This window comes from Callithrix jacchus, chromosome 1, assembly GCF_049354715.1.
Source record: "Callithrix jacchus isolate 240 chromosome 1, calJac240_pri, whole genome shotgun sequence".
NCBI lineage: Eukaryota > Metazoa > Chordata > Mammalia > Primates > Cebidae > Callithrix > Callithrix jacchus.
In genome coordinates, this window is record NC_133502.1 from 108653174 (window position 1) to 108675307 (window position 22134).

Here is a 22134-nt window from a genome sequence, read left to right on the forward strand (position 1 = left end):
GAGGAGGAGGGGGAGGAGGAAGAGAACTCACAAAGCTCTTGGATCTCTGCCCTGAGTGATCAGTGAGCGGCAGTGCCATTTACAGAAATGCAGGTGGCAGGAAAGTTGGTATATGTGAAGGCACTTGTATGTATGTGTGTGTGCACATGTGCATGTGAGTAGTTACCCAGCTCTGCACACTCCATCACAGGACAGCTGAATTCTCTTCTTGGCCATTAGCAGCCCTTGACGTTGTCATTATGTTGTTAGTATTGACTGCTCCTTCAGGACCAGCCAACAGGCTCTTTTAGGCAAAATTTATTTTTAGTATCGGACATCTTGTATTTCTTTAAATGAGGGCAAGAGGCTGTAATGATAGCTCTCAAGCCCAAGCACCTCTGCATTTAGTGGCTTTAATTTCATTATAGAGAAATTACCATGAAATACCAGTGTGACCAAGTAGATGCACTTTTAGGATATTTTAGGTGTAGGTGAAGCACCTTTCTTCATTCGTTCTGTTTCTGATAGTGTGGACCCAGCATCAAGCTTGACAGTTTTTTTTTTTAATTTTTATTATGTTGATAGACTTGCATATGTTGATTGACAGTTTATCTTGCAGAGTAGCAGCCTCCTGAGGTCAGAGCCTTCTTGTCTGGTGCATGAGCATTTAGTGATGCTTCCTAGACTGAGCTCTTCTAACTCTAGCCTTTCCACTCCTTCTTGGAGATTCCCAGTGCTAATTAGAGGCCCTGGGAAGTCTTGCTGTAAAGCCAGCTGTTTAACTGCTTAACCCAGCATTTCCCAAACTTACTTGACCAAAGAACCCCCTTTTCAAGGGACACTGGTACTAATCCACTAAGCTTGTGTTCTGTGGAGCACACTTTGGGAAATGCTCAGTTAGAGCCCAAATATTATATTTAGTGCAGAGAGAATCTGCTCAGGGAGACGTGGACTCCAGTGCTTTATTTTGCCCTCATTACAAATTTTGATACTTTACATGTTTACTGAAACAGGCTGCTTTGACTCCTGGTGACTGGATTCTTATTTATGGTGCTCAGCCAGTTATACCCACATACAGCAGGTGGGCAGTCCACAAATAAACTTAGTCCTTCTGTTTTCTGAGACACAGAATGCCTCCCCTAATCTTCCAGCATTAGCCTGAAGCCCCTCTCTCCAGGGTCTCTGCCTCTCAAGCTCCAGGCCAACACCAGCATAAAAGACCCCTCTCTGAAGGAAGGGAAGGAGGCTCAGCTGGAAATAACAAAATGGATTTTCTTACAGGGCTGACACACTGTTTTCCAAACCACTCTGTAAACGTTTTGATTAAAAATGGATTGCTCTGAGAGATCGCAGTTATTTGGATACATATATATGTCCTTGTATATTCATGGGGGAAAAAAATCTGTCTCATTCCTTTAGAATCATACCTAATATGTCTTCCTTGAGAATTTACTAAAATGGCTATTGTAGGAAAAAGCAGCACTCCGGTGCCTGCCACGACCCTCCCATTTAACAAAGCAACGTGTGGGACTTGGGCACAGATGGAGAGGCATTTGATTTTGTTTGTATGCAGAAGCTTTGTGCCTTTAAATTTGGTCACAATTCAGCTAAAAGCTTTGAAGCATTTTACCATTAAGAAATGGGAAGGCAAAGGCTGGGCACGCTGGCTAACATCTCTTATTCCCAGCACTGTGGGACGCTGAGGCAAGCGGATTGCTTGAGCTCAGGAGTTCAAGACCACCCTGGGGAACATGGCAAAACCCTGTCTCTACAAAAATACAAAAATTAACGGAGCGTGGTGGCGTACCCCAGTAGTCCTGGCTACTTAGGGGGCTGAGATAGCAGGATCACCTGAGCTTGGGAGGTTGAGGCTACAGTGAGCCCTAATCGCGCCACTGCAGTCCAGCTTGGGAGACAGAGTAAGACACTGTCTCTCCAGAAAAGAAAAGAAATGGGGAGGCAGAAAAGGATCAAAGGACAGTATAGTCAGTGGAAGGGAATGTGGATTCTTATATTTTGAAAGACAGGCACGCTTTGAGTCATCAACAGGTCTGAGGTCTACAAGGCAAGGTGGCAAAAACTGGAGAAATGGCTGGTTAAGGAAGCTGCAGGTCATCCAGTGTCTGTCTGTCCTCACATTTAGTTAGGTTGGGTAGTGGAGTCCTGTACCTGCAACCACTATTATGAAACATCAAGTTAGAAAAAGAGGGTAGGAAAGTAGCCATCCTAAGTCAGTATTTCCAAAACTCAAGTGATAGCTGACAAATCTACTCAAAAACATTTCTTCAAAATGCGTGTCCCTCCCTCACACAAAAAAACCTCTTTCTGGATCTCATGTCCTGTTTCAAGCACCTTTGCTTTGTAGTAATAAATGCAATGGGAGAATTCTAAAGAAATACACAGAAACAGAAGATTCTGATGGTTGCAACATAAAAATTTTTAAACTTTTATGTAATAATTCTGTTTGTCTTTATGTGATAGTTAAAAAGTGCCAATTGTTGAAATATGCTGTTGATGGTGATATAAATAAAAGTGGGGCATGTGATTGGCAAACATCATTTCTTCAGAAAAATAGAATTAGATTTTTGACTTAACAGCATTTTCCAATGAAGGTAACCCAATTAAAGTGTTTGTTGGGACCTACTTTATTTATGGATAAAATGGTTCTGAGTTACATTCAATCATAACTCTTCGTTTTGGTGAATGAGAATAATGAGAATACATTATTATTTTTCTTTATGCTTTGGCATATCCTTCTGGTCCTTTTTCAATGCCTTTTTTAAAACCTTGTTGAAGTCATACTGTACTTAAATTTGATATCCTGTGTTTTTTTTTAATGATGTAACAAGTTTTCTTTAAAACACGTGATTTTCAACTCTCTTGCATTCTATTACTTGTCCTTTCCACAACTGTTGGAAAGACTGCTTCAAATTATTTTAAGTAATCCTGTAATAAACATCTTGATGATTATCTGTTTCAGCCCAGAGTATATTACCAAAAGTAAAATCATTTATCAGAGTGTGATTGTTTTTAAGACTCTGGACAAAGTCTTGGTGCCTTATTGAGCTTGAGTGAACCTTTTCAGTCTCCTAACATGGAACTTTGTTTGTCTTGATAACTCAGGGACATGATTTATCTATAGTCTTTTATAACTGTTAGGGTGATTTTTGTTGTTGTTGTTGTTGCTGTTGAGACAAAGTCTGGGTCTGTTGACCAGGCTGGACCACAGTGGCATGATCTCAGCTCACTGCAACCTCCACTTCCTGGGCTCAAGTGATCCTCCCCCTTCAGACTCCAAATTAGCTTGAGACTACAGGCACACACCACCATGCCTGACTAAGTTTTGTAGTTTTTTATAGAGATGGGGTTTCAGTGTTGCAGCTCTTTTAGAATTTGTCTAGCAGGCTTTCCAGTTTTTGCCAGAAAGCCCCTCTCAAACAAACAAACAAAAGACACAGGGTTTCTGCATGTTGCCCAGGCTGGTCGTGAATTCCTGAGCTCAAGTGATTAGCCTGCCTTAGCCTCCCACAGTGCCAGGATTACAGGCATGAGATACTGTGCCCTACCATTGGGGTGATTTTAACAGCTACTAATTCCATGACCAAAAACAAGTCTATTCCCATCCTACCGTGTTTTGCTGTTGCTTCAAGAGTCTCGGTGATTATATTTCCATGCTTGTTAGGAATTATCACCAATCAATACTCAATAAGGCTGAGATGAGAGATCTCACTAGCAAATATGGAATGCAGATGCTTTTAACACCTGCTTCATGACTGCCTCAGTTTTCTTCAGGTTCTCTTGATAAGTAGGGGCACTACTGTGTTTTAGTAAATTCTTCAATGATATGTACTAAACTTCATAAGAACCTGAACCTGAAAAGCGGCACACTTCACCTACTGCCCTGCAATGTTGACCCAATTTTTAAAGTTTTCTTCCCAAATGATTTTGCTACGTTTGATTCCTTCAGGATTCTGATAGCTTTTCTGTAAAATCCTTCCAACCTCAAGTGAGTATTCTAAATCATGACATTTTCTTACTGGGGCAAGACAGTCACATTTTTACCTTTATTGACTAATATCAAGAAAATTTATTTTGGCTACGGTTAAGATTTCTTTCTCAGCAGTATCTGTTAGGAATTCCGGTCAACAGATCAGCTTGGGCTGGTGAAAAAGAAAAATCATAAACAAAAGACCCTCACTAAATAGCAATTTTGGTCTGGTGCTGGAAAAAAAAATCATTAAAAGATCTAACCAGTATACTTACTACACATAGTTTCTCAACTAGCATATCAGCCTACAGCATGCCTCTAAGACGGAAATGTAATCAAAGCTAACGCTGACATTTATGTGAAGTTTATAATGTATGGAGTCACCAGTTGAGTGTCATTGTATAGATGTGGAATTACTATTGCCTTTTGGTTTGTGGACGTAATGAGAAAAAGATTCCCAGACGAAGCACAACAAATTAAATCTCAGTAATGTGTGTATATAAGCCATGCATACAGGAGTTCAAACTACCATTGCACAATGGCAGGTGGGGCTTCTCCATCTCGTACTCTATGGTATCATGGCCATGTCGCTGTGTCTGTTCACTTCCATGTAGAGGAGAGGGAGTTGTCCAGCAGCCCCTGTGAACTGTAAGTCCAGTGAGTGCCTTTAAACTTGTATTTCAGGTTGTACCCCTCCCCCAGTTACCCCATATGTTATCAAAGCCATACTTTCTAGTCTGAGGTATATCATTATGTAAAACCCATCTGATGTCACAAGCCATCAGTGGTCTTGGGGACCCCTCCCTCACTTTTGTCTGGGAAGTAGTGTACTTTCCAAGTAGCAATTTCTGTTTAGGCCTTAAATTATGTAAAATGACATAATGGAAAACACCTTGGGGTAGGATAAGCTTTTTAACAGAAACAGAACACCTTCTGTAAACACCATGGTACAATTAGACCATTGTTCTGTACTTAGAAAGGAAAAAGGCAACTTTCTGGCTGTGGGTGCAGGGGGAGAAACCACCACATTTGAAAAGGTGTATTAAAAAGACCTCACTCAGCTCATAATAGAGAAAGAAATGCGAAGAATTCAAAACTCTGTCAGACTTTTTCACTTCCTTGGTCACTTTTTTTTAAAACCAATAATTTAGGGGAAAAAATTACTGTAGCAAGTGTTCGTGCTATGACAGTGTGTTCTATAGGTGATGTGGGAGCTAGGTACTGCCCAGGACCTCCTGACTTTCTCTGCTGAAGCTGGTCATCCAAGCCCTTGCTGAGGTAGGGAGAGGGACCTGTTGATGTGTGTAAGAGATTCCCACCCTGTGGAGAGGAGAGAAACAGTAACAGACTTGGAATAATTAATTTCTGAGCAGTGAGGGGACTAAGAGCAAGTGTAGCTGATATTTAGGAGAATTTACTCCATTTTTATGGACAATGGGTTCTTGATCCTGGATGGATAATGAAACATTTGGAGAGGAGAAAAAAACACAGAGAACCTTCCAGCTATGAAGTGAGAGAGAGGTCAGGCCTAGAGACCTGGAATGGGTCATAAAGTGGGGATTGGTCATGAAATGTAGGGGTACATAGGACAGACTCTGGCCTGACAAGAAGAGAAGGTTGGTGGTACCAGTTGGGATTGTAGAGAAGGAGGACATATCCTGGAGGGCTTTGGAAGCCAGACTCTGAGATATTTCCATGACGAAAACAACATAGTCCAATAAATATTCCGTGGAGAACTTCCGGCTTCTTCTTTTGCCCTTGTTCTTTATTCTTAGAAGTGGAAAAAAGAAAATGGCACAGGCATATTAAGTGCAGTGAGCCTTTATTTTTTAAGCAGAACAAATGTGTTTGTTTATTTCTCATTTTATAGTATTGGCCCCAAGTCTCAGAGCATTCAGCTGTCTTCTTTATGAGCATAGAGAACTCTTTACAGGGTTTAGAGTTTTTAGGGCGTTAGTGAAGACAGAGATGTCATACCAAGATTGTTGTAGCCATTTTACCCCTTTGAGCTTTGTTGCATTATTCATCCAAACTGCTTATTTCTTATTTCACCAATAGCACAGTTGAAATTAAGAGTATTGTCCATCATAGGTGTATAAGTCCATCATAGGTGTACAAAGCAAAGATGTGCTTATAATCCATCAACAGAAAAATGACACCATCTGTTGGCAGCGTAGAAAATGACACCATCAAGATGTCATTGAGGGAGGGTCAGGTGTTAAATCTGCAATTACAAAGAGGTCTGACTTTTGGGTTGCTGCTAGGTTATAAAGAATGCTAATTTTAAGCAAGTTGCCCATAGAAACTGAACAATTCGTATCTACAGATTACACTCACTGTATTTCATATGCTCCTTTCCAAAAAGGTAAAATGTTTGAGTGTATAAATGTTAGGATGGTAGAAACAAAACAGACCAGAAAGTGTGGCCCTGTGTTGAAGGTCATGGTAAATAAAACGGTTTTTGCCTTATATTTTGTGGTATACATAAGAGAAGTACAAACGCGTTTCTCAGCCTGGAAGGGGCGTGCGGGGTAGGGGTGGTGGAGAGGGTGAGAGAACAACACCTTGGTTCTTGTCACAGTGATTCAAAAATCCAATGCCCGAGTAAACGGCAGTCGTCTTAAACCTTGTTTTCGCCCCTGATTTTCATATTTATGAGGCCCATATGTGCATTGAAAAAATAAAAACAGTGACCCAGTGTAGCAGAAAAACTAGCCCATCTTTGATAGAGGATTTTCGGCTAATTTATGCAGGCCCCTTTGCACTTCAGCATTTTTCCCACTGGTTGCTAAGCAACCATTTGAGTTACTGCGCATGCCTTTTTTATGATAACTGTCATTATGATTACTTTTTAATTACACAACTGGGACTGTGGATTAAAACAGCGTATTGTCACTCATGCTTTCCCACTGCCTTCTAGTATTCTTACAAGCTCCTAGAATCACCTTCTGAAATTTTCATGGCAGTGATTTATGATTATTTTCTGATATTTCTGGCTTCACAAAGGAAGTAGAGATGGCATCATAAGGGGCGTGAGATTTTTGTGAAAATTGACTATATCACACACCACAAGCTGTTATTGATCTGAGTAGGCCAAATCAGATATTAAGATCTTGAACCTAAATTATGAATTTCTTTGTTCCTTTAACCAAGTCTGCTTCCAACAGTGAGGGTAAAAGCTCGCACTGCTTTGTAGCCTGTGTTTCAAAATTACAAAAATGTTAAGCAATTGTTGCTATTAAACCTGCTTTCAAATAAACCTGCCATTTATTTGGGGGAGGGCGCAGCACTATCCTTAGAAACGTGAAGGATCCACACTTGTGAAACATGTTCTTTTTTCACCTAAATTGCTGCAGACACCCAGAAGGGCAGTTAGGCAAGATGAAGGGGTTCCTCTAGCAAATAATAATAAAGGTATGTGTGGTTTACAGTATGTAAAATACCCTAAAAGGAATAAGACCAAGAAGATGGTCAGTCACCAGGTACATATGAAAGCTTTCCTTGAGTTTCCAGAGTACACTCTAACATATTATTTTGAGTTACTTGCTTAATACAAGGTGAATTTGAGAACAAAGGAGTATGGAAATAAAGTTTGAAATAAAGTATGGAAATAATAATTGGTATGTGTGTGTGTGTGTGTGTGTGTGTGTGTGTGTATATGTATACACACACACACATACATATATATATAGATTTAAAAATGAAATTTTTAGCTAACAAGGATACTTTAAATCTTTCTATCAAAATAAAGAGATGTATATGCTCTGAAAGGGAAATCCACAGTGGACTTCTCATGTGTGTGACAGAAGTGAGGACCAAATTGCATTTTACTGTGATTTTGAAGTTAGCACAAGGGACATTCATCTCCAATACAGTTGTGGGATTTTCCCTGACTTAAAGAGCTCCATATCTGTATGCATGGAATGTAATTTGCTTTGTTGACATTTTCTGAAAGAAAAGTAAAACCTTTCCTCAGTAGTGTTTGATGTGGCTTGTTTTTGTTTCACCCATCCTACAGTTCAGGGCGACAGCTCAGTGAAGTCTTCATTCAGTTACCTTCAAGGAAAGAATTGCCAGAATACTATGAATTAATTAGGAAGCCAGTGGATTTCAAAAAAATCAAGGTAGATATTTTGTTCTTTATTCTTCAACTTTATTCTTCAAGTAAATAAAGGAGCAGTGTAAATTCATGAAATAGTGATAGTTGGAGCTGTCACTGATGCCCACTCAGGGCTCGCCACAGGAAAAGTTGGGATGTGCTTGTGCCTTTACGTGAATATTACTTTATCAAGTTGAGAGCGCATGTTATAACATTGTACTGAAGACCTTTCAGACTCCCTGCTCCTCCCGCCCCCACTATTGCTCTTATTTCCCATTTATGCTCCTCTTTGCAAAAAAAGGAATGATAGTGGGAGGGTGGATTTGGTGAATGGCGCCCCCTGCGGTTGTGCAGTCCCACGTCCCTGGTAGGCCTTTATGCTGTGAAGACAAAGGGAAAATCAGGCTTTGTTAACTAAGTAATGATTGCTGTATTTTCCTCTCCCTCTTTTCTTTCTCCATTTTCTCCAAAATTTCCATTAGGAAAGGATTCGTAACCACAAGTACCGGAGCCTGGGCGACCTGGAGAAGGATGTCATGCTTCTCTGTCACAACGCTCAGACGTTCAACCTGGAGGGATCCCAGGTCTGTCTTCTGTTGTCTAAATGTTCTTTTTAAGCCAAATATTTCATTTTCTACCTTTTGAGTCATTGCTGGCAGCAGAAGAAAAGTAACTAAAAACCTGTGTTCCATGCTACCTGTGATAGAGGCTTTGGCATTTTCAGATTACCTTGGTACCGCAGCTGTGCTAGCACCTACTCACACTTCCCTGCAAAGCCTAATTTCTTTTTTTTTTTTTTTTTTTTTTTTCTTTTTTGAGACAGAATTTCACTCTGTTGCCCAGGCTAGAGTGCAGTGGTGCAATCTTGGCTCACTGCAACCTCCAGCTCCCGGGTAGCTGGGATTACAAGCACCCACTACCATGTCTGGCTAATTTTTGTATAGGGTTTTGACCATGTTGGCCAGGGTGGTCTTGAACTCCTGACCTCAGGTGATCCACCCAACTTGCTCGCCCAATGTGCTAGGATTATAGGCATGAGCCACCAAGCCCAGCCTCAAACCATATATTCTTGTTTTTTTTTTTTGAGTTGCAGTTTCACCCTTTCATCCAGGCTGGAGTGCAGTTGCACTATTTTGGCTCACTGCAACCTCTGCCTCCCAGGTTCAAGTGATTCTCCTGTCCCAGCCTCCCAAGTAGCTGGGATTACAGGCACCCACCATCATGCCTGGCTCATTTTTTGTATTTTTTAGTAGAAACTAGCTTTCACCATGTTGGCCAGGCTGCTCTTGAACTCCTGACCTCAGGTGATCCACCCACCTCGGCCTCCCAAAGTGCTGGGATTACAGGTGTGCGCCTGGCCTCAAAGCTTAAATAGTAATGAGAGGAGAGATTCGAGTAAATAATTGAAGGTAATATTGAGAGGCTGGCAGTACCATTTTGTTTTTGAGATTATATATTTGATTATATTTCCTTTATTTTTCTGATTGTACTCTTGCATCAGGAGGTGAAACTACTAGAACTTAAGACAAAACAATATAGAAAAAAAACTATCTCTAATTGCTTTTTTAAAATCCTTTTTATCAGCCCAATTGCAATTCTCTTTACTCCCCTTCTCCATAGTAACAAGTCTAAGAGTATATAAATGAACTGAATTTATTAAAATAACCAAAGGGAGGGCACTTTCAATTTAATTATACCTCAATTACTGTCACCTTTTGTAGGAATTTTTTCCTATCTGTATTTCTGGCCTGATACCTTCAAACCCATGAAGAAAAAAAAAAATACCCCTCATCCAATGCAGTGCCAAACCACCATTAAATTCCCTAAGCCTGTTTCCTACTCATACCTTGTGCCTTCACATCCATTTCAGTTATCAAACAGGAGAACACAGACATCCTCAGAATGTGCCTTGAACAGACTTAAACATTTACAAGTTAATAGTGGTAGTATCTTGACCGAAACAGGAGGTCTTGAAAGCAAGCCTTCTGTTACTCAGGACGCTCTCCAAGGAAACTTAAGCTGGAAGCCAGGACATAGAAAGTAAAAGAATCAACAAAGAAGGTCTTGTGAATGACAGTTTTAGTCTCTGGATAGATTTTTGGATTCTTTATGTCAATATGGCATTATTATGATATGCATCCAGTCCTCTTTTCTACAACCTTCCTATCTGTTTTCACTCTCACTGTCTCACAACTAAAATGAGGTGATAAGTGGCCTCTTGACTGGTTTGTCCCCCAGGCCATCTGGACCCTAGTTTGTCTTTCTCTAGCCCCCTTCTTATTCTGTTCATTTACTGCCCCTCTTCCCAAGCTTTGAGTTTCCCCTGTGCTGTTTACAAGGAGGAAACTCATTCTAGACTGTTTTCTGAAGTCTCACCTAAGTCTTTAGCTTCATCTACTACTCCTCAACCTAAACAGTCCATAGTCTATTCAGACTGATACCATAGTCACCTGCTTCCCCAGTTACATTTCTTTTACTCTTTTTTTTGAGACGGAGTATCGCTCTTGTTACCCAGGCTGGAGTGCAATGGCGCGATCTCGGCTCACCGCAACCTCCGCCTCCTGGGTTCAGGCAATTCTCCTGCCTCAGCCTCCTTACAGGCATGCGCCACCATGCCCAGCTAATTTTTTGTATTTTTAGTAGAGACGGGGTTTCACCATGTTGACCAGGATGGTCTCAATCTCTTGCCCTTGTGATCCACCTGCCTCGGCCTCCCAAAGTGCTGGGATTACAGGGGTGAGCCACCGCGCCCGGCCTTCTTTTACTCTTTAAGGTCATTCTATACTCACATGGTATTGTAAGATATAATACGGAGAGATATTCTCTATACGTTTTCCTTCTTCTCAAGATGAAAACATTTTGCAAAAAATAGGACAGTATCTTTTTTTTTTTTTTTTTGAGATGGAGTCTTGTGCTGTTGCCCAGGGTGGATGCAGTGGTGTGATCTCTGCTTACTGCAGTCTCCACCTCCTGAGTTTAAGCAATTCTCCTCTCTCAGTCTCCTGAGTAGCTGGGATTAAGGCATGCACCATGATGCTTGGCTAATTTTTGTATTTTTTTAGTAGAGATAGGGTTTCACCATGTTGGCCAGGTTGGTCTTGAACTCCTGACCACATGATCTGCCTGCCTCGGCTTCCCAAAGTGCTGGGATTACAGGTGTGAGCCACTGCGCCCAGCCCAGGACAGTGTTAACCAGGAAACTGACATCAATACAATCCCAGACGCATCTCTTTTATTCTTGCCTCCTCATCTTTCTCATTTGTTTACCTATTCTAAAAAGCCCCTCTCCTTTCTCAGCACTGAAGGAATTCTTCTCACCTTTAAGATCTAACTCAACTCAAACGCCTCTGGCCTGATGGTCCCATCCTGTATGTGTCTCGCAGGTCATTTATTCTGTCATACTCATATTCACTGCCTATATTGTGCACTTGGTGCATACCGCAATTTGCTCAGTCACTTTTTTGAGTGTGTAGGATATGTTCCTAAAGACCAGGGGTTATTTTATTTTCCTTTAAATTTTTTAAAAATTGTGATGAAAGTCCTAACAAAATTTATCATCATTCTCATTTCTAAGTATACAGTTCAGTAGTGTTAAGTATATTCACGTTGAGGGGCAACAGATCTTTAGAACTTTATCTTGCAAAACTTTTTTTTTTTAAATTTTGTATTGCATTTTAGGTTTTGGGGTACATGTGCAGAACATGCAAGACAGTTGCATAGGTACACACATGGCAGTGTGTTTTGCTTCCTTTCTCCCCTTCACCCACATTTGGCATTTCTCCCCAGGCTATGCCTCCCCACCTCCCCACCCCCCACTGGCCCTTCCCTTTTCCCCCCAATAGACCCCAGTGTTTAGTACTCCCCTCCCTGTGTCCATGTGTTCTATTTTTCATAACCCGCCTATGAGTGAGAATATGTGGTATTTCATTTTCTGTTCTTGTGTCAGTTTGCTGAGAATGATGTTCTCCAGATTCATCCATGTCCCTACAAATGACATGAACTCATCATTTCTGATTGCTGCATAATATTTCATGGTGTATATGTGCCACATTTTCCCAGTCCAGTCTATCATCAATGGGCATTTGGGTTGATTCCAGGTCTTTGCTATTGTAAACAGTGCTGCAATGAACATTTGTGTGCATGTGTCCTTATAGTAGAACGATTTATAGTCCTTTGGATATATACCCAGTAATGGGATTGCTGGGTCAAATGGAATTTCTATTTCTAAGGCGTTGAGGAATCGCCACACTGTCTTCCACAATGGTTGAACTAACTTACACTCCCACCAACAGTGTAAAAGTGTTCCTATTTCTCCACATCCTCTCCAGCATCTGCTGTCTCCAGATTTTTTAATGATCACCATTCTAACTGACGTGAGATGGTATCTCTATGTGGTTTTGATTTGCATCCCTCTAATGAACAGTGATGATGAGCATTTTTTCATATGATTGTTGGCCTCATTTATGTCTTCTTTTGTAAAGTGTCTGTTCATATCCTTTGCCCATTTTTGAATGGGCTTGTTTGTTTTTTTCCTGTAAATCTGTTTGAGTTCTTTGTAAATTCTGGATATCAGCCCTTTGTCAGATGGGTAAACTGCAAAAATTGTTTCCCATTCTGTTGGTTGCCGATTCACTCTAGTGACTGTTTCTTTTGCCGTGCAGAAGCTGTGGAGTTTCATTAGGTCCATTTGTCTATTTTGGCTTTTGTTGCCAATGCTTTTGGTGTCTTGTTCGTGAAGTCCTTGCCTACTCCTATGTCCTGGATGGTTTTGCCGAGATTTCCTTCTAGGGTTTTTATGGTGCCAGGTCTTATGTTTAAGTCTTTAATCCATCTGGAGTTAATTTTAGTGTAAGGTGTCAGGAAGGGGTCCAGTTTCTGCTTTCTGCACATGGCTAGCCAGTTTTCCCAGCACCATTTGTTGAACAGGGAATCCTTTCCCCATTGCTTGTTTTTGTCAGGTTTATCAAAGATTGTATGGTTGTACATATGTTATGTTGCCTCCGATGCCTCTGTTCTGTTCCATTGGTCTATATCTCTGTTTTGGTACCAGTACCATGCTGTTTTGATTACTGTAGCCTTGTAGTATAGTTTGAAATCCGGTAGTGTGATGCCCCCTGCTGTGTTCTTTTTGCTTAGAATTGACTTGGCTATGCGGGCTCTCTTTTGGTTCCATATGAAGTTCATGGTGGTTTTTTCCAGTTCTGCGAAGAAAGTCAATGGTAGCTCGATGGGGATAGCGTTGATTCTCTAAATTACTTTGGGCAGTATAGCCATTTTCATGATATTAATTCTTCCTAACCATGAACATGGAATGTTTCTCCATCTGTTTGTGTCCTCTCTGATTTCGTTGAGCAGTGGTTTGTAGTTTTCCTTGAAGAGGTCCCTTACGTTCCTTGTGAGTTGTATTCCTAGGTATTTTATTCTTTTTGTAGCAATTGTGAATGGCAGTTTGTTCTTGCTTTGGCTTTAAGTCTGTTATTGGTGTAGACGAATGCTTGTGATTTTTGCACATTGATTTTATATCCTGAGACTTTGCTGAAGTTGTTTATCAGTTTCAGGAGTTTTTGGGCTGAGGCGATGGGGTCTTCTAGGTATACTATCATGTCATCTGCAAATAGAGACAATTTGGCTTCCATCTTTCCTATTTGAATACCCTTTATTTCTTTTCCTTGCCTGATTGCTCTGGCTAAAACTTCCAGTACTATACTGAATAGGAGTGGTGAAAGAGGGCATCCTTGTCTAGTGCCAGATTTCAAAGGGAATGCTTCCAGTTTTTGCCCATTCAGTATGATGTTGGCTGTTGGTTTCTCATAAATAGCTTTTATTACTTTGAGATACGTTCCATCGATACCGAGTTTATTGAGGGTTTTTAGCATAAAGGGCTGTTGAATTTTGTCAAATGCCTTCTCTGCATCAATTGAGATAATCATGTGGTTTTTGTTTTTGGTTCTGTTTATGTGGTGAATTACGTTTATAGACTTGTGTATGTTGAACCAGCCTTGCATCCCCTGGATGAATCCTACTTTATCATGGTGGATAAGTTTTTTGATTTGCTGTTGCAATCGGCTTGCCAATATTTTATTGAAGATTTTTGCATCTATGTTCATCATGGATATTGGCCTGAAGTTTTCTTTTCTTGTTGGGTCTCTGCTGGGTTTTGGTATCAGGATGATGTTGGTATCATAAATGATTTGGGAAAGATTCCCTCTTTTTGGATTATTTGGAATAGTTTCAGAAGGAATGGTACCAGCTCCTCTTTGTGTGTCTGGTCGAATTCGGCTGTGAACCCATCTGGACCTGGGATTTTTTTGTGTGGTAGGCTCTTAATTGCTGCCTCGACTTCTGACCTTGTTATTGGTCTATTCATAGTTTCAGCTTCCTCCTGGTTTAGGCTTGGAAGGACACAGGAGTCCAGGAATTTATCCATTTCTTCCAGGTGTACTACTTTATGTGCATAGAGTTGTTTGTAATATTCTCTGATGATGGTTTGAATTTCTGTGGAATCTGTGGTGATTTCCCCTTTGTCATTTTTTATTGCATCTATTTGGTTGTTCTCTCTTTTCTTTTTTATCAATCTGGCTAGTGGTTTGTCTATTTTGTTGATCTTTTCAAAAAACCAGCTCTTGGATTTATTGATTTTTTGAAGGGTTTTTCATGTCTCTATCTCCTTCAGTTCAGCTCTGATCTTAGTTATTTCTTGTCTTCTGCTAGGTTTTGAGTTTTTTTGATCTTGCTCCTCTGGCTCTTTCAATTTTGATGATAGGGTGTCAATTTTGGATCTCTCCATTCTCCTCATATGGGCACTTATTGCTATATATTTTCCTCTAGAGACTGCTTTAAATGTGTCCTAGAGATTCTGGCATGTTGTGTCTTCATTCTAGTTGGTTTCGAAGAACTTCTTTATTTCTGCCTTCATTTCATTGTTTATCCAGTCAACATTCAAGAGCCAGTTGTTCAGTTTCCATGAAGCTGTGTGGTTCTGGGTTGGTTTCTGAATTCTGAGTTCTAACTTGATTGCACTATGGTCTGAGAGACTGTTTGTTATGATTTCCATTGTTTTGCATTTGCTGAGGAGTGCTTTACTTCCAATTATGTGGTCAATTTTAGAGTAGGTGTGATGTGGTGCTGAGAAGAAGGTATATTCTGTGTATTTGGGGTGGAAAGCTCTGTAGATGTCTATCAGGTTTGCTAGTTCCAGGTCTGAGTTCAAGCCCTGGATATCCTTGTTAATTTCTTGTCTGGTTGATCTGTCTAATATTGACAGTGGAGTATTAAAGTCTCCCACTATTATTGTGTGGGAGTCTAAGTCTCTTTGTAAGTCATTAAGAACTTGCCTTATGTATCTGGGTGCTCCTGTATTGGGTCCGTATATGTTTAGGATTGTTAGCTCTTCTTGTTATATTGATCCTTTTATCATTATGTAATGTCCTTCTTTGTCTCTTTTGATCTTTGTTGCTTTAAAGTATTTTATCAGAGATGAGAATTGCAACTCATGCTTTTTTTTTGCTCTCCATTTGCCTGGTAAATCTTCCTCCATCCCTTTATTTTGAGCCTTTGTGTATCCTTGCATGTGAGATGGGTTTCCTGGATACAGCACACTGATGGGTTTTGGTTTTTTATCCAATTTGCCAGTCTGTGTCTTTCGATTGGTGCATTTAGTCCATTTACATTTAGAGTTAATATTGTTATGTGTGAATTTGATACTGCCATTTTGATGCTAGCTGGCTGTTTTGCCCATTAGTTGATGTAGATTCTTCATTATGTTGATGCTCTTTAGCATTTAGTGTGATTTTGGAATGGCTGGTACTGGTTGTTCCTTTCTATGTGTAGTGCCTCTTTCAGGAGCTCTTATAAAGCAGGCCTGGTGGTGACAAAATCTCTGAGTACTTGCTTATTAGCAAAGGATTTTATTTTTTCTTCACTTATGAAGCTCAGTTTGGCTGGATATGAAATTCTGGGTTGAAAGTTCTTTTCTTTAAGGATGTTGAATATTGTCCCCCACTCTCTTCTGGCTTATAGAGTTTCTGCCAAGAGATCTGCTGTGAGTCTGATGGGCTTCCCTTTGTGGGTGACCCGACCTTTCTCTCTGGCTGCCCTTAGTATTTTCTCCTTTATTTCAACCCTGGTGAATCTGACGATTATGTGCCTTGGGGTTGCTCTTCTTGCAGAATATCTTTGTGGTGTTCTCTGTATTTCCTGCATTTGAGTGTTGGCCTGTCTTGCTAGGTGGGGGAAATTTTCCTGGATAATATCCTGAAGAATATTTTCCAGCTTGGATTCATTCTCTTCATCACATTCTGGTACGCCTATCAAACGTAGGTTAGGTCTCTTCACATAGTCCCACATTTCTTGGAGACTTTGGTCTTTTCCTTTTTGCGCTTTTTTTCTCTAATATTGGTTGGTCATTTTATTTCATTGAGTTGATCTTCGACTTCTGATATTCTTTCTTCTGCTTGGTCAATTTGGCTGTTGAAACTTGTGCATGCTTCGCGAAGTTCTCGTATTGTGGTTTTCAGCTCCTTCAATTCATTCATATTCCTCTCTAAGTTATCCATTCTTGTTATCATTTCCTCGAATCTTTTTTCAAATTTTTTTTCAAGGTTCTTAGTTTCTTTGCATTGATTTAAAACATGTTCTTTTTGCTCACAAAAGTTTCTCATTATCCACCTTCTGAAGTCTAATTCTGTCATTTCATCACAGTCATTCTCTGTCCAGCTTTGTTCCCTTGCTGGTGAGGAGTTTTGGTCCTTTGTAGGAGTCGCGGTGTTCTGGTTTCGGGTGTTTTCCTCCTTTTTGCGCTGGTTTCTTCCCATGTTTGTGGATTTATCCACCTGTCGTCTGAGTAGTTGCTGACTTTTCGATTGGGTCTCTGAGTGGACACCCAGATTGTTGATGATGAAGTATTTCTGCTACTTGGTTTTCCTTCTACCAGTCTAGCCACTCCACTGTACAATTGCTGAGGTCCACTCCAGGCCCTGCTTGTCTGGGGTGCACCTATAGCAGCTGCAGAACAGTGAGGGATGCTACCAGTTTCTTTTTCTGCTATCTTTGTCCCAGAATGATGCCTGCCAAATATCAGTCTTCTGGATATAGAGGGGTCAGAGAGCTGCTTGAGGAGACAGTCTGTACTTTATAGGAGCTCAAGTGCTGAGCTGTGAGCTCTGTTGTTCATTCAGGGCTGTTAGGCTACTACGTTTAATTCTGCTGCAGCAGAACTCATTAAAAAAAACCCTTTTTTTTCTCAGATGCTCTGTCTCGTGTGGGTTGGGGCTTTCTTTATGAGTGTCCGTTGCGCTGTCCTGCCCAGCTAGGAGGCAGTCTAGTCACTATTTGTCTGCTGAGGCTCCGCCCTGCTGGTGTGAGGTCCACCCTGTTGCTGCAGGCTCTGCCCTGCTGCTGCGGTCTCCGCCCTGCTGCCACGGGGTACGCCCTGTTGCGGAGTCTCTCTGTTGTGGCGGATTCCCTTGGCAATGGCAGGCTGCATCAGCAATGTGAGTGTACCTCAGTAGGGGCAGATTGTCTCGGTAATGGCGGACGCCCCTTCCCCACCGAGCTGCACTGTCCTGGGTTCAGCTGTGCCCGCAGTGAAACTCTCCACCTGGAGCGTTTGGAATCACCGTTTTGTTTGTCTCACTGCACTGGCCCAAAGCCGTTTCCCTAGAATCTCCTGATCTGGCTCACTGTCCAAGTCCCGTTCAATCAGATGGATATGCCAATCTGCCCTCTCAAGTCTCAGATTGCTAGTTCAACAGGGCACCCGGACCCATGCGCTTTGTGCCAAGTGCTGTGGAGCACCGCTGTGCTGCAGCGCTGGCTGCCGGCTGCACCAGCCAAAACCGCTGCGCTGGCGCCTCCGCGTCCCTTTTATACCTGGGAATTTCCCCATTCTGTGGGCAACAAAGATCCGTCTGGAAATGCGGCCCCGACTCACCCTCCACGCGTTCACCGAGAGCTTCAATCCTGGGTTGTTCTCACCGCGCCATCTTGAGTTGGTCTCAAAACTGAAACTCTTATCTCCTCCTTTCCCCAGCCCCTGGCAACCACCATGGCACTTTGTTTCTATGAATTTGCCTATTTAGATACAGTATTTGTCTTTTTGTGACTGGCTTATGCACTTACGGACCTAGTATAATATCCTCTAGTTTAATCCATGTTATAGCGTGTGACAGGATTTCCTTCCTTTTTAAACTGAACAATATTGTAACATGTATAGACCATACTTGCTAATCCACTCTTTTGTTGATGGACCCTTGGGTTGCTTCTACCCCTTGGCTATAGTGAATGATGCTGCTAAGAACACAGGTGTCCCAATGTCTTTTCAAGACCCTCCTTTTGATTCTTTACCCAGAAGTGGGGCTGCCAGATCATAGAGTAGTTCTATTTTCAGTTTTTTGAGGAAAAGGACAATTTTTGAACTTATATCTTTCAGTACTTACCCAGGGCCATGCTTAGATATGTGTATACACTAAAAATAAAGGGTTGATTGGATGAGTATTGGCTGCAACTGATAAACTCAGTAAGAAGGAATAGCCCCCACTTGCTTGGGGCTTTGCATTTTAAAGAAGATTGCTTTACCACAGTCTTACTGCAGTATTTGGCGGAACAATTCAAATAAGAAATGTGGTTTTTAAAAATGCTATTTTTGACATCAAATATGAGGATATTTTATCTACCGTTCTCCTCCAAGCCTCCATACACTTTGAAATAATTCCAACTGCATTTGGACTTTCTCCTCTATGAATGTGTATGTCTGTATTTCGGCTTGGTGTTTTTGCTGTTTGGTTTTCGTGTGGGGATAAAAGCTAATGGTGACATTTCTACTAAAATTCATGTACAGTAAGCTGGTGTGTTGTATAAGGAAGAGTTCACTATCATGGTACATCTTAGGCCCTCAGCTTGTAGTTTTAACAGATGCCCCTTTGACCATTCAGATCTATGAAGACTCCATCGTCTTACAGTCAGTGTTTAAGAGTGCCCGGCAGAAAATTGCCAAAGAGGAAGAGAGTGAGGATGAAAGCAATGAAGAGGAGGAAGAGGAAGATGAAGAAGAGTCAGAGTCTGAAGGTAAGGCCAGACATTCAGGTCGTCTATGTCTTTGCCCGCCTTACCTGCATAGCTGTCTCCACAGATGCTCACAAGAGAGACTTCAGAGTGGGGGAGATCTGGATTGGAGCCCGTAGTCCACTTTGTCCTTGCTGGGCAACCGCAGACCATATACCTCACCCTGCTCATGCTCAGTTTTCTCATCTGTAAAACTGAAGTCATAAAAATGACCTCTAAGCATGTAAAATGTTTAGCACAGGCCAGGCTCATAGCAAACACTGTTTTATTTCTTTCTTTCTTTTTTTTTTTAATTAAATAATTGAAACGAAGTTTCGCTCTCGTTACCCAGGCTGGAGTGCAATGGCGCGATCTTGGCTCACCGCAACCTCCGTCTCCTGGGTTCAGGCAATTCTCCTGCCTCAGCCCTCCGAGTAGCTGGGATTACAGGCATGCACCACCATGCCCAGCTAATTTTTTGTATTTTTAGTAGAGACGGGGTTTCACCATGTTGACCAGGATGGTCTCATCTCTTGACCTCGTGATCCACCTGCCTCGGCCTCCCAAAGTGCTGGGATTACAGGCTTGAGCCACCGCGCCCGGCCTGTTTTATTTCTTTATTTTTGAGACAGGGTCTCACTCTGTCACCCAGGCTGGAGTGCAGTGGCGCCATCTCAGCTCATTGCAACCTCCGCCTCCTGGGTTCAAGTGATTGTCCTGCTACAGCCTTCCGAGTAACTGACTACAGGCACCTGCCACCATGCTCGCCTAATTTTTGTAATTTTAGTAGAGAGGGGGTGTCACCATGTTGATACTAAGGCTTGTCTCGAACTCCTGACCTCAAGTGATCCACCCGCCTTGGCCTCCCAAAGTGCTGGGATTACAGTCGTGAGCCACCACACTTGACCTGCAAACACTTTCTGAATATTAGCCTACTCACGTTTTCTACCGACACTGCTGTAAATGCCACCTATCTTCTATTCTTGAGCACAGTGGTTCTCAAACCTGGAGGGCTTGAAGAGTATGTCAGGATTTGATCCAGTAGCCTGTGGCAGACTTGGAATTTCTGGCAAATTCCAGGGGACCTGATGTTGCTGGGCCCGTGACCACACTTTTAGATTCCCAGCTTTAGAAAATAATTGTCAAACTGAGTTGGAACTGTGAATTTTGCAGATTTTTTATTTTATTTTTTTTTTGCCAGGGAGAGAGGGCTGATGAGGGGGTACTGATTCCTGTCTTAATTTAAAATTTTGATATTTTGTTTATCATGGACTTTGGGGCATTCATATTACAACCTCTTAGGATATTAGCTGATTACTGAATTTTGGTACCCCGTTAAATTTTACACTCAAGGTGAGTGCTTCGATTGTTTTGCCCTAGTTCCAGCCCTAACTGATAACCCAAATATTCCAAACGTTAAGGGTGCTGTCATAAGTTGAAAATTTCTACTTAGTCGGGCATGTTGACTCATAACTATAATCAGAGCATTTTGGGAAGCTGAGGCAGAAGGATACCTTGAGGCTAGGAGTTGAAGACCAGCCTGGATAATGTAGCAAGACCCTATCTCTACAAAAATTTTTTTAAAAAGAAATAGCCAAATGTGGTTGCATGTGCCTATAGTCTCAGCTACTCAGAAAGCTGAGACTGGGGGATTGCTTGGTCTACTAGTTAAAGGCTGCAGTAAGCTATGATCCTACCACTGCCCTCCAGCCTGGGTAAAAAAAAACTTAACTTATAATAAATATTTTAAAACATAAAATTTCTTCGTTATGTGTGTCTTCAACCTATACCTCCCAAAATAATAAATCCTACCTAGTAGTTAGGTCTGGTATGTAAAACAGTGTAAGCTGGGCATGGTGGCTCATGCCTGTAATCCTGGCACTTGGGGAGGCGAAGGCACTTGGATCACCTTTTTTTTTTTTACGATGGAGTCTAGCTCTGTCCCCCAGGCTGCAGTGCAGTGGTATGATCTTGTCTCATTGCAACCTCCACCTCCCGAGTAACTGGAATTACAAGCACGCGTCACCACACCCACCAATTTTTTTTTTTTTTGTATTTTTAATAGAGACAGCATTTCACCATTTTGGTCAGGCTTCTCTTGAACTCCTGACCTCGTGATCCACCTACCTTGGCCTCCCAAAGTTCTGAGATTACAGGCGCAAGCCACCGTGCCCCGCCGGTGGATCACTTTTGAAGGGTCTCCCTGGGCTAAGATCAAGATTTTAGATTATGCTCTACTAAAAATACAAAATTAGCCGGGCATGGTGGTGGCCACCTGTAGTCCCAGCTACTCAGGAAGCTGAGGCAGCAGAATCACTTGAACCCAGAAAGCAGAGGTTGGAGTGAACTGAGATCGCACCAATATACTCCAGCCTGGGCAACAGAGCAAGACTCTGTCTGAAAAAAAAAAGTATAAACATGCTTTCAAAAAATTATTAGGTTTCTAATTACATACTTAATACAGATGACTTGGAAAATATTTTTTAAAAGATTTTTTAAAAATTCTATATCCCAATATATATATAATATTTTCAGAAGTTACCTTCTATTTTTATATACATAAATTTGTTTATAAAAACATAGCACAGGCTGGGCACGGTGGCTCACACCTATAATCCCAACACTTTGGGAGGCTGAAGCGAGCAGATCATGAGGTCAGGAGTTCAAGAGCAGCCTGGCCAACGTGGTGAAATCCTGTCTCTACTAAAAATACAAAAACATTAGCCGGGTGTGGTGGCATGCACCTGTAGTTCCAGCTAGTTGGGAGGCTGAAGCAGGAGATTGGCTTGAACCCAGGAGACAGACAGACATTGCAGTGAGCCAAGATTATGCCACTGCACTCCAGCTTGGGCAGCAGAGCAAGACTGCATCTCAAAAAATAAAGAGAGAAAGGTAGCACACTGTTTTGTGACATGATTTTTGTACTTAATATGAACACTTTTGATGGCAATGAGGGTTTTTCTACAACAACATATATTAACTTGTATAATATATATTATCATTAATGAATATACTAAAACTTCTTAAT

General features: G+C 41.5%; 1 protein-coding gene and 1 non-coding gene across 23 annotated transcripts in view; both read left to right on the forward strand.

Annotated features, from left to right (window-relative positions):
• SMARCA2 (SWI/SNF related BAF chromatin remodeling complex subunit ATPase 2) overlaps positions 1-22134 on the forward strand; it is a 229409-nt gene that overhangs the window by 201663 nt on the left and 5612 nt on the right. For all 22 annotated transcript variants that reach the window (XM_078368139.1, XM_078368141.1, XM_078368146.1 and 19 more), the window contains 3 exons: positions 7986-8091; positions 8549-8650; positions 18998-19130. In XM_078368139.1, coding sequence (XP_078224265.1) covers positions 7986-8091; positions 8549-8650; positions 18998-19130 — 341 coding nt within the window. The remainder of the gene's footprint in view (positions 1-7985; positions 8092-8548; positions 8651-18997; positions 19131-22134) is intronic.
• On the forward strand, positions 3350-3411 carry LOC118148346 (U7 small nuclear RNA). Its single transcript, XR_004735123.1, has one exon. It is a non-coding gene; the product is annotated as a U7 small nuclear RNA (small nuclear RNA).